Here is a 13,189-nt window from a genome sequence, read left to right on the forward strand (position 1 = left end):
CATCAAATGGCCGACCACTACATTCATCATCTTCAAGACTCGTCACCGCCACAAAATTTCTTAAACCACCATTGTGCTGTGTGTTCAATAGTGGTTCCTGGGTTAAACACTTTGTCTAGTTTTATAGCATGAATGTGACACTTTTTAGATCCAGAAATGAACCATAAAACTATGTCCAGCTGGAGTAGTTGTAGTTTAGCTTCACTGTAGCTTCTATAGCATTTACTATACAATGGTCTCTCATACTGCATTTTTGGACCACCAGGAGAGTTCACTAGTTCACACCATATATTATCCGAAACAAACAAATTAATAATGAGATTGTTTTCATGAGTGATCATATGTAGATTTAAAAAACAGACACATTTACAAAGTAAAAAAGAGCCTTATCTGCTTCAGAAGGCATCAGTTGATGAGAATCAGGGTTTTTTTTTTTTGTGACATATTTTTGTGATAGAATTTATTTTGTGAATTCTTAGCACCAGCACTTTTTTCCAGATGATTTTCCACCATTAAAAGTCATACAGAAGAAAAAGAGGGGAGGAAGGAAGAGAGAAGAAAAAGAGGGGAGGAAGGAAGAGAGAAGAAAAAGAGGGGAGGAAGGAAGAGAGAAGAAAAAGAGGGGAGGAAGGAAGAGAGAAGAAGAAAAAGAGGGGAGGAAGGAAGAGAGAAGAAAAAGAGGGGAGGAAGGAAGAGAGAAGAAAAAGAGGGGAGGAAGGAAGAGAGAAGAAAAAGAGGGGAGGAAGGAAGAGAGAAGAAAAAGAGGGGAGGAAGGAAGAGAGAAGAAAAAGAGGGGAGGAAGGAAGAGAGAAGAAAAAGAGGGGAGGAAGGAAGAGAGAAGAAGAAAAAGAGGGGAGGAAGGAAGAGAGAAGAAGAAAAAGAGGGGAGGAAGGAAGAGAGAAGAAGAAAAAGAGGGGAGGAAGAGAGTAAGAAGGGAAGGAAGAGAAAAAAGGGGAAGGAAGAGATAAAATGAAATGGGTAAGGAAGAAAGAAAAAAAAAGAGAGAGAGAAGGAAAAGAGAAAAAGAAAAAGAGAGAGAGAGGAAAGGGAAAAGGAAGAGAAAAGAAAGAGGGAGAGGAAGAGAGAGGAAGGAAATAAAAGGAATAGGAAGAGGAAGTGAGAGAAAAGTAAAAGGGAAAAAAGAAAAGAAAAAGGAGATGGGGTGAGAAGAAAAAGAAATGGGAAAAAAGAAAAAGAAAGGAGAAAAGAAAAAAAGAGGAGGAAAAAATAAAGAGGGGAGAAAAGAAAAAGAGGGAGAAAGAAGAAAAAGAGATGGGGAGAAGGGGGAAAAAGATGAATAGGACAAGAAAATAGGAGAAAAAGATGGAGAGAACATGATGGGGAAGTGAAGAATAAGGGGAAGGAGGAGAGAGTAAAAATATTGATTAATTTTCAATCTAGGGAATCAAAGTTAACCCTTAAAACATGTAATTTGTTAACGTGTTCTTTATTCAATTGCAAATCAACAAACTTTTTTTTAGAGTTGATCACTTCAATTTCATAGAAAGCAGGTCAACAAGTCAATACTTACGAAAAGATTTCCTTTCAAAGAATTACCATTTTTCTCGCATTTGCACTTCGTTTTGGTTTCATAAAATCTACGACAGTATCAAATCACATGTTGGTATTTGTGTATCGCATTATTTGATAATATGTGAAATTCGCTTTTAAGTTCCATAATAGGCAAACGCCATCTTTTTTTGAAAGATATACAAACACTTTATGTGCGTTGTGGCTGTTGAATAATAAATCTTGTTAAATCTTGAAATTGAAAACTGTGTGTGCCTAAAAGATGGCAAAGGAGGTGAGAATAGAAAATTAAATTTGAATGGAAATGAAAAACAGTAGTAGCAAGTAATGGGATTTAATGGAGGACAGTTTCATGGTTCAGTTGTTGAAAGAGAAGATTAACTGGTTGACTTTTCACAGTGATTTCATTTTGTTTTGTTCTAATATTAACAATAGCATAAAGGTAATGTAAATGGGTAAGGTCGAAGATAAGAATATTGGATAGAAAGAGAAAAGGCTGAAAGGAGATTGAGACGGAAAGAGAGAGGAGATAAACCTGGAGTGGAGGGATAAAGTGATTGTGAGAGAGGTAGAACTCTTGGGTCAAAGATAAAGAGATGTGAGAGAAGAGAGAGAGGGAGAGAGAGAGAGAGCTGGAATGTTTGAGATAATGAGAGCAAGGGAGAGAGAACTGGCAGTTCTAAGGGAGAAAGAGGGGTCCGAGACAGCAAGAATGCAAATCCAATAGATTGAAGCATTCAAGAGCAAGAAAGAGATTTATATATATTTTATATTATTATTTTTGTAAACAATTATAATTTATTCATAGTTTAAAGAGGAAAGTGTCTCTTATGACACGACCATCTATGGCAACACATCAAAGGCCGTAAATGACAAAGTTCTCTCTGATTCTCTCTTCTCTGATCTTGAGCTCATGGTACAGTGGGGGAAGAGGTGGCTGGTTACTTTTAATGCATCTAAAACCAAGCTTCTATCTTTACATCATCAACGCTCTGATCCCCATTTGGCATCAATTGAAATGGATGGCTCTCATCTTGGGAACGCTCCGTGTTTTAACAAGCTTCTGGGTCTGATCTTTACTCCTGACCTGAAATAGAACACGTACATCAAGTCTGTTGCCAAGGTTGCTGGAAAGATGGTGGGATCCTTCTACCGCTCCAGAAGATATCTCACTGTTGATGCAATTCTCTATCTATATAAAAGCCAAGTACGTCCAAGGATGGAGTACTGCTGCCACATCTGGGCAGGAGCTGATAAAAACAGCCTATCCTGCCTTGACAGAGTACAAAATAGACTTTGTGGCTTAGTGGGGGATGCTCTTTTCTCTTCTCTGCAATCTCTCTCCCACAGAAAAGATGTTGCGAGTCTGTCTTTATTTTATCGTTACTTCCATGGCAAGTGCTCGTCTGAGCTCCAATCTCTGACCCCTCTCGCCAATCTTTCACGAAAATCACCTGTCTAGCTGAAACCACTGTCAATAATTTTCCCCACTCTTTATCTGTGCCTAAATCAAAACGTAAATTCCATGAACAAAGCTTCTTTCTTAGAAGTGCACGCCTGTGGAACTCTCTTCCGTTTGCTTGTTTCCCACCTGACTACAACTTGGATGTCCTCAAGTCCAACATCAACAAATTCCTGATAAACCGACCCCTTAAGTAAGACACTTTATCAAATCTCCATTACTAGCGATTACTACGATATTATCCCATTGATTATTATTGAGTGGCTTCCGGGCCTTGATAAGTGGTGACTACCATGTAAAAAAAAAAAAAAAAAAAAAAAAAAAAATGACACTCCTTCACTCTGAAGTAAAAGTTTTGAAGTATAGATTTTTGAAAAAAGCAAATAAAGTGTGCAAAAAAGAAAGAGTGAAACTGCAAAAGAAAAAAAAACTTCACAAGAAAGAGAGAGAGGGAAAAAGAAAGAATGCAAGAGAGGGAAGGTAAAAGAAAAAGAGAATACAAGAAAGAAAATGTAAAAGAAAATAGAGAATGAGAGCGAGAGCGCACGCCAAGAAAACAAATGGAGAGAGAGAGAGAGAGAGAATCTTTCCAAAGCGATGTTTACTATGTTTGCTTGAAGCATAAAACTCTGTAAAAAATAACTGATTATTATTTGCTACAATGTTGCATCCCATGCTTGCTTTGCAATTACTTCGATGTAGTTCAATAAAATTATTGCAATTGTATCACTCCAAACATAAATAACCACAAATCAACTCCACTAACAAAAAAAAATCCCACTCTTCCACTGTAGACGTTCTCAAAATGGATTCTTTCGCCAGAATGCTTGCCTTCTCTGATGTACCAATATGTGAAATTTTACCTTTACAACTACTCAATTAGAATGACTCTTATAAATCTGGCCTTAATAACAGTACCCCCTTATGTCTCCATGACAATAAGCTTTGTTTAAAGTGAACTGATGTAAAAAAAAAAAATGTTTGACAAAATTTTATCCCTTTGTCTTTCAAATTCATCTGCATTTCTTCGCATGGTTTCCTTGACATTTCCTTGGAAACTGAACCTTCTACCTCAACTCTTATATTTACTTACACAAGAACTCTTAGCCATTCTTTTAATGTGATCAAACCAACATAGTGCAAACATCTACTTATACTATTAAAATTTAATTTTTCTCTATTATACTATTCTCATATCATTTCTCTAAATTCATCGTCGTCAACCCTCAGTAGCCAGGTTTCATTTCCATACTGTGTCCTTCCCTTGATTAGCAGCAGTAACACTTTGCTGATTAACAATGAAACAAATTCCTTAAACTCCATTCACTCCTAACTCTCCAAGCCACACTAGCAACTGCTCCTTCTTGTGCTCCAATGACATCAAATAAGCTCAATAGTTTTGCAATCCAAAATATACTTTCTCTGCATCTGACTAGCTTTCTCCATTGTGCTACAGTTCTTACACACAAACTGCCGATCATCTATTAATCTATTTTTAAATCTAGTTTTTGTGTACCGAATGCTTACAAGAAATTAAGTTGCATTAGACTACTTTCCGCAAATAAATGCAAACTTTCCAATTTCTGAGGACTTTTGTCATGCCATCTTCATCTAAAGCTTTTGAGCTCGCATCAACTTTTTTCTTTTATTTCACCCCAAAGACATAGTGCGACTTGAACGTTAAGGGTTACTATTTGGGAATAAATCTACATGGACACTATGTAGGGAGTTGAGCAGTGAGATGTTTGTTCGCATTACACTTGAACTTCTGCATATCGGTATAATCAGGGAAGCAGGGACCCGGGAGGGAATTCTAAAGTCTAACAATTCGAGGGAAGAAACTATTAGAGTAGAAGGCTATCCAACATTTAGGGATCTCTACACTGTCTACAGAATAAGGGTGGGATTTTGCTGCTTGTCGGGTTAGTGAAAGGACAATACCTACAATTAACCATTCAGTCAGGTCTAATACTATAGAGGACACATCCTTTTTAAACATAGAATGCAGAGGTAGATCAGATATAAATGTACGGAAGCTATCCCAGTCAGCCTTAGTGTATCGATATACTGTACGATGGAGAGGTACGTCTGGGGACTTATTACATTTCATTTTTATCTTAATTGATACAACAGAGTGGTCGGAAGATCCAAGAGGCGACAGAACAGAAACTGAACATAGTTCAGGGCAAGTTGTGAGAAAAAGGTCTAGTAGGCTCGCATACTGGCAGTCATTGTCGGGCACACGGGTGAGTTCCTGAACAATCTGAGTGAGGTCATAGGCAATGGAGAAATCATGACAGAACCTCCCCTCATCATCGGTCTTGTTTGAGTGGGTCAACCATTCGACGTTGTGAACATTGAAGTCTCCACATACGTGAATGTTAGCTGAAGGATAAGCAGATAGGACTTGGTCAATTTTCTCAGATATGCTTTGAAAGATAGTAACTCCGCTGTTGTGGGGGCGATAGAGAGTAAATATAAATGCAGTAGTGTGAGCTAAAGCAACCCGGAAGCACATATAGGGTAAGTTAGGATCTTCCCTGGAGATGTTCCTACCACATGGAAAGCTATCTTTAATATAGGCACATATTCCATGCCCATGGCGATCTTGGGGGTCAGATTTAGAAGTTAAGTTAGAGTATCCTATAATTGCAAACTCTTCTAGGGAAATAGTCTGTCCAATGCCAGTTTCACTTAAAAATAAAAGGTCTGGTTTAGTCTCCTGTAATTGGGTTTCAACCTCTGAAATGTTAGAACGTAGACCCCTGATGTTGGAGAAGGAGACATGGTAGTAGGGGTCTACGTTGGAAGTTGGAGAACCGGGTTTAATCGTGTATTTTTTCTTGAAACTTGTCATGATGAAATTTTGGAATTTGTGGACTAGGTCGTCAGATTTACTTAGAGCAGGACAGAGAGGGGAAACTAAGAGAGAAAAAGAAACGAAGAATTTTTTTTTTTTTGTAGCTAATGATAAGGTAAAGCCGTAACAATTACCCACTAGTATGGCATCGAGAGGCCCCACCAGAAGCTACTGCATGGTCCAGAATCCATTCACCAAATGGCAATACAGCAGCCCCAGTACTTTGCACCTGCTGATAGGACAGCCTCCTTAGTGGTTAATCCAAGGTTCGGGTCCCTGACTATCAGGCGGATAACGCTTGTCATTTTCAGAAAGGTTTTATTTTATTGGTCACAACATTGCATACAATTGTTTCAGCCCCGAATGTTGGCATACAAAGATATAATTGTTTATCAATTATAACTTGCACAAGCTTGGGCTTCAACACGTTAAAAAAACAAAACATTAGTTTAAAAGTTCTTTTGCATCCCTATTAATGTGATATCTTGAAAGAAAAATATTTATAGCTCTAGTATTGCACTATTAAGCTATCTAAATGAGAACTTTGTTATTTATCCAAATGTAATCACGAGGGCTATGACAAAAGAAGATTCTTTTCATTGTTTTGACTCGAGTATATATTCAACACAGTTAACTGAGAACCACATCACTATCTAAAAACATAAGATATTAATTGATACAACCTTAAGAGTCAAAATAATGAAAAGAATATTCTCTTATCATAGCCATACTAATCACTGCCCCAAGTAGCTAAATTATATAGCAACATATTAGCTATATATATATATATATAAAAGTGAACGTGTCTGTGTATTTGTGTATCTGTCTGTCTGTGTACATTTCCTTACGCAATAACTCTGTCAATTTTCAGTCTACAGACTCGAAATTTGATATACATGGTACTGAGATTTGGGAAAATCTTTGTGATCGGTTTTCGGCCAGAAATTTAGCTGTTAAGGGGTCAAAGTTCAACGATTTGACCCTTGAGAACTCTACCAAACTCCTCCGACAATTTTGGGTCTACACACTTGAAAGTTTAGATATAGGTTCCTTGGACATGGATCTAACTTAATAACTTGATTTGAGCCGAAAACAATAAATTTTAAGGGGTCATAATAGGGGTCAAAGTTTAAAAAAATTGACCTCTGCAGTCTCTACCAAATTACTCAGACAATTTCTTGTCTAAACATTTGAAATTTTACATAAAGGTTATTCAGAGATAGAGCAAGCTTTTTAATCGGTTTGGGTCAAAAAATTTTAGTTACCAATATATAAATGTATGTATGTTTGCATGTGTGCCTAAAACTTTCGACAGAGGTGACGGATTTTTACAAGATCAGTATAGTTTTTAAGTTCGACCTTTCAGACGACAAATATCGAAAAATTGGCTAAAGACATTAATATCTTCACCTTCAACTGGGCACTTTTCTACAGGGGGGGGTCGCTTTTTCGCCAATATTTTTGAAAGTAATCCTCTCCTTTCTATTGTTTAGCCTTAATTAAAACCTATGTCATTTCCGGTTTGGCCGTGGTCATAACGACAAAGGCGTCAGGTTTTTTCCCTGTTCTCTTCGTCCTTCGTGTTACGGGTTCGAGCCCGCCTTTCTACTACCACTTTTTTTTTTTTTTTTTTAGCTCAACACACACATCCAAACTATCGAGCAACGTCGGGCTGAAATGCTAGTATATGTATAAAAGTGAAAGTGTCTGTGTGTGTACGTCTGTCTGTCTGTCTGTACATTTCCCTACACAATATCTCTGTCAATTTTCAATCTAAAGACTCGAAATTTGATATACAGGGTATTGAGAGTTGGGAACATTTTTGTAATCGGTTTTTGGACAGAAATTTAGCTGTTAAGGGGTCAAAATTCAACGATTTGACCTTTAAGAACTCTACCAAACTTCTCCGCCAATTTTGGGCCTAAACACTTGAAACTTTAGATATAGGTTCCTTGGACATGGATCCAACTTAATAATTTGATTTGAGCCCAAAACAATAAATGTTAAGGGGGGTCATAATAGGGGTCAAAGTTTAAAAAAATTTTTTTTTTAAATTGACTGGTGCGGTCTGTACCAAATTACTCAGACAATCTCTGGTCTAAATATTTGAAATTTTACATAAAGGGTATTCAGAGATAGGGCAAGTTTTTTGATCAGTTTGGGTCGGAAATTTGAGTGACCAATATATAAATGTATGTATGTTTGCATGTCTGCCTAAAACTTTCGACAGAGGCGACGAATTTTCACAAGATCAGTATCGTTTTTAAGCTCGACCTTCCAAACGACAAATATCGAAAAATTGGCTAAAAACATTAATTTCTTCACCTTCAACTGAGCCCTTTTCTACAGGGAGGGGTCACTTTTTTCGCTGATATTGTCGAAAGTCATCCTCTCTTTTCGATTGTCTAGCCTTAGTTTAAACCTACGTCACTTCTGGTTCGGTGGTGGTCATAACAGCAAAGACGTCACGTTTTTTCCCCATTCTTTTCTTCCTTCGCGGTACGGGTTTGAGCCTGCCTTCCTACTACTATTTTTTTTTTTTTTTGCTCAACATACATCTCCAAAAACACCAGGGTAACGTCGGGCTAAAATGCTAGCATATATATATATATATATATATATATATATATATATATATATATAAAATAATTATGTTATCAATGGGACTTGATGCTCCACGAGATTTTACCTTGTTGGATTTGTAAACAGTTACCATATTCTTTGCCTTAAAACCTTAAATTAAAGATTTCACTGGAACTTATTTTATCATATTTTTTAACTTATTTTAAACACCTTTTTTTAACATTCTTCTAATTCTGTTTTCTTCACTTTCAGATTTTTTTATTTTTACTTTTATTTTATTGTTTTATTCATTTATATATGTATTCTATATCTCCTATTCACAGTTACTATCTCCTCCCCTCCTTTCTCCACTTTCTTTTCTATCTTTCATGTTTTCCTTTCTTCTTTTACTATTGGCTTTTCTTCAAATGATCCCAATTATTTCATAGTGGCTATATTTTTTTAAATATTGCCTGCATATGTTGCACCTACTTTTTTTTACTATATTATCCTATTCTTTCATTCTCATTTCATTTTTAAATGTCATTAAGCCATTTTTTTTTTCTTTATTTGCATAATTTTGGCCTTTCTCCTCTTCTGATGAGAAACATTTAGCTTTGAAATGGCATAGCCTAAAGAGGTTTTTCCTTAAATTTCCGCTTAACTTTTGCTTATTGTTCTGATGATATAATAAAGTTATATATAACTTATTTCTCATCTTTGATTTAATATTATATATGCGCACATGCGTACTAATACTTTTTCATCCTAAATGCTACGTAGATATGCATAATGCAGAAAATATGCATCAATAAAATTGAGTGTAATAGTTAGATAAAACCAATAATCAAATAAGAAACCATAAAATAATTAATGTTTGTTTTTCAAAGAAATATGCAAATTAGTTAATCTTCATGAAGTCGCTCACATATCCATGACTGAATAGAAGTTAGTTTTAATAACGTTTAACTACAAAAAGTAGGTTTTTAATATGCATATCAGTGTGACGAAAAAATGTCAACTTTATGTGTATGGATATATATTTTTAAATTGCTCCAGACAAGGCATGAAGTCACTTGATGTAAAGAGCTAAAAAACAAAAAAAAAACAAAAACAAAAAAACTTGCCAACAATGTGTTAGATGGATTTGAACTCAGAAAACAGCAAATTCTTCTGCATTGGTTAGAAACATTGCTGATGGAATGTGAGAACTAAAAGATATCAAGATGAAAATGATAACCTACCTGTCTCATAAAATCTGTACTCAGGCCTTTCATACCGAATATCCTTGTTTTATCATTTTCTGGCACCGTGTAAAATAAGCCTTCATGATGGATTTTGTGTTTCATCTGGAAAAAAAGAAATAACTTCTTTAAAAATGATATTAAAGTAGAAACTAAATATACAATTTGTATATTTATCTATTTATTTGCGGACTGTTATCCTCATCTTTATAGCTTTTGTTTCACGACGCTTCGGTCAACTATTCCTCTGGCCTTCGTCAGGTGGTTAACCACGACGGGATAAAAATGCTGAGTCTCTTAACTGTATCCTCAGTAATTACTGCCTTCCATAGTTGTCGTCTCACCACGTTCTGGCCAACTGATCCTCTAGCTGGCTTTGGGTAGGATTGAGATCATAGAAATTCAATGTCTATCCACTGTGCTATGACATTGAATCTGATGGTAACTTTTCCAGGGCATTTATCATCAAGCCTAAATATCAGTTGTCATATTGTAAACAAACACAAACAAAATTTGATGAACGACATTATCATTATTGGGGGGGGGGCGCAAATTATTATTCATCGTAATATATAATAATCCATATGCAATCTGCATAAATTAAAATATCATGTTTAAGCGTATTGTACAACCAAGTAACGGCAGGCTGTCAGCTAGTAGCTTATATTTACATAATTATCTAATGAGAAACAAGTCGTAACAGTAGTTTGGTCATTACCACAAAATATACAAGAATTTATTCCACATTTGGTGATAATGGATATCAGTGGAACAAATGGATTAAATGTAATTATAGATAAACTAGAAGATGTATTTGGCATTGCCTGGTATTAAACATAACATTAAATTCGTTAAAAAAAAAAAAAAAAACAGAACTGGGACATGATCATGCGAGTATTATGTTTTTGCTATACAGTTCACCTCTTGTAAGTAAAAAAAAAAATACTTGAGCTGAGATCGAAACCAAAACCTAAAAACAGTGAGTCAAGTATGATAACCATTAAACCAGCTTGCCGCGATCTTTAAGAAGTTTTTTCAAACCTTGTGAAATAGTTGACAAACAGAAAAATCCGATGACCCCCCCCTCCCAAGTACCAATTTTTCAATTTTGACTCCTTAGCAACCCCCTTTGTTTTGGATGAAAAGTGATTTAAAAGTTTTGCACATATCTGAATATCCTACACAACAAATTTCAAGTTTATAGATCAAAACTTTGTTGAGTATATAGGTTTTTATACCTGTAAACCTGCGCACACTCCCTTGACTATTAAATATTAATAACGACCACAATAATCGTCAACTAGCACACCTTTCAGCATTGCTCTGCCAGTATCTAACATAAGTAATTATGGTTCTTAGTATTCAGAAGGTTATTTCTCATGATTGTGTCACACACACACGCACTCAGAGTGCAACTGATACTTGCAGAATGTGACAGAATTTGTGTTCTATTTTATTTTTTTATACTTGTGAATCTGTGCATCCCCTCTCGGCAGCTGGCAATGTGAGAGACAGTGACATGCCAGAAGTGATGAAAGAAATTCACGGCACGCAAACTTAGGGTCAACGATCATTGTTGAGCGGGCAAGCATGTGGTCTCACACTATCACCACAAGGAAAGGCTTCATCCGTTAGATTATGCGGGGCGATATTGGGTTGCCTTGCAGAATTTTAGAAAATTGACTATCAGCAAAGCCAGCCGATGTTGCCCTGGCATAATCTAACACATCAAAATAAGTTCACGATGAATGCAACGTGTAATTACAAAGATCCAATGTAACGAGTTTGGATCACATGACACGTATAGAAAATGTCAGCTTCTCAAAAGAAAGCTCTCCCACCACTTGGTTTATTTACGATTTCTTATTGCAATAGAAAGAATTCTGGTTCCATGCTAAAAATACTGAATAGCAGAAGAATGACAGTGACCTTCATGGCTAAAATAACAAATCAACGGTTGTCTTTCTCCTCTTGTTGCCATGGTTAACGATAAATATAGATATCGCATTGTAAATGGTACAATGTGACAGAAAAAGAATTATTCACGAATGAGAATAAATCAACTCAAGGAAAAGTAAACATTAAACTAATTTTTTTTTTGGGGGGGGTATTCTTTCTGTGTATTTTGAAACACGAAGTTTGATAAGTTTTTATAAGTACGAAATGTGAACGAGAATAAAATAAACTATCCCAATGTAAGAGCATTTTTTTTACTATAGACAACGAAACGAAAAATTAAAAAAAAAAAGAAGGTATATAATAAATAAATGTTATTAAAGACAAGATAAGTCACTGTTCTAACTAGCTGAATAAGTTTTTTTGTGTTTTAACTTATTTTAAAACGTTTGACAGACCAAAAAGCCATGCAATTTCAAACTTGGATGTGACAGACCAAAGGTCATGCAATTTCAAACGTTTGACTGACAGAGACATTCTCTTGTAGAGATGGTTGTTAGATGCAACAAAAAAGAGTGCCTATTCAATTTGATTCAAGAAAAAAAAAATGAAAAAGTAAAAGGGAAGTAAAAGCAAGTGACCCACGAACAAAGCGTCTCGTGGGCACAGAAACATCTAAAAATATTACCAGAGAATGTGAGATGACATTTTAAATTTAAATAACCTACTGCCTTCTTTGCGTTAAAGCTTGAGAAATTAGCAATGACATACAAGTAACATTACAGATAAAAAGGGGGGAAAAAAGAAAATGTTGAGATCATGTGAAAAGTTTTAAAGATTTTCGCTCGAGGATGACGGTCATTGTCATAGCATCTATTCTTTTTGACACGAATTTAAAATCTGTTTAGCAAAAATAAAAACATAAATTGAATTTTCAATAATAATAAAAATATATATATGTGTACACATCTTTAATGATTGAAAAGGAAAATGTTTGGTATCCGTGTGGTGTAAGAATAGTATCTATTTAAGAAATCATATTTTTTTTCAAGGATGTTTAATATGGGTGAAGGAAAGATAAGGGGAAGAAGAAGAGTGAGGAAGATAAGAAGAGGAAGGAAGATAAGAAGAACAGGGAGGTAGAGAAGGAAAGGAGGGAAGGAAAGAAGGAGAGGAGGGGGAAGAGGAAAGGGGAGAAGGAAAGGGGGGAGATAGAAGGAAGGGAAGAAAAGAGTGAATGGTGTAAGAGGAAGGGAGAGAAAGAGGAAAAAAGGAGAAAAGGAAAGGAGGGAGATAGAAGGGATGGGAGAGAGGACGAGAGGAAAGGGAGGAAAAAAGAGAGAAAGGAGATATAGAGGCAGAAAAAAGAAGATGGAAGATAGAAGAGATGGTAGAAATGTGAAGAAGTGAGAGAATGAGGAAAGAAAGAATGAGACTGGAGGGAAGGAAAGAGAGAAAGAAAAGAGTGAAAGAGAAGGAAAGATAAAGGATGGAAAAAGAGAAGGACAGGATGGAAAGAGAGAAAGACAGGATGGAAAGAGAGAAAGACAGGATGGAAAGAAAGACAGGATGGAAAAAGAGAAAGAGAGAAGCGAGGAGTGACAAGTGAAGAGTTAGAGATATAAGGGAGGCGAT

General features: G+C 35.8%; 1 protein-coding gene across 6 annotated transcripts in view; it reads right to left on the minus strand.

Moving 5' to 3' along the window:
- The window catches only part of LOC145270473 (small ribosomal subunit protein mS29-like), a 536,140-nt gene that overhangs the window by 163,468 nt on the left and 359,483 nt on the right, over positions 1-13,189 (minus strand). For all 6 annotated transcript variants that reach the window (XM_080126119.1, XM_080126129.1, XM_080126147.1 and 3 more), the window contains one exon: positions 9,659-9,763. In XM_080126119.1, coding sequence (XP_079982245.1) covers positions 9,659-9,763 — 105 coding nt within the window. The remainder of the gene's footprint in view (positions 1-9,658; positions 9,764-13,189) is intronic.

Source organism: Euprymna scolopes, chromosome 4 (genome assembly GCF_053919585.1).
Source record: "Euprymna scolopes isolate OS-2025 chromosome 4, ASM5391958v1, whole genome shotgun sequence".
NCBI lineage: Eukaryota > Metazoa > Mollusca > Cephalopoda > Sepiida > Sepiolidae > Euprymna > Euprymna scolopes.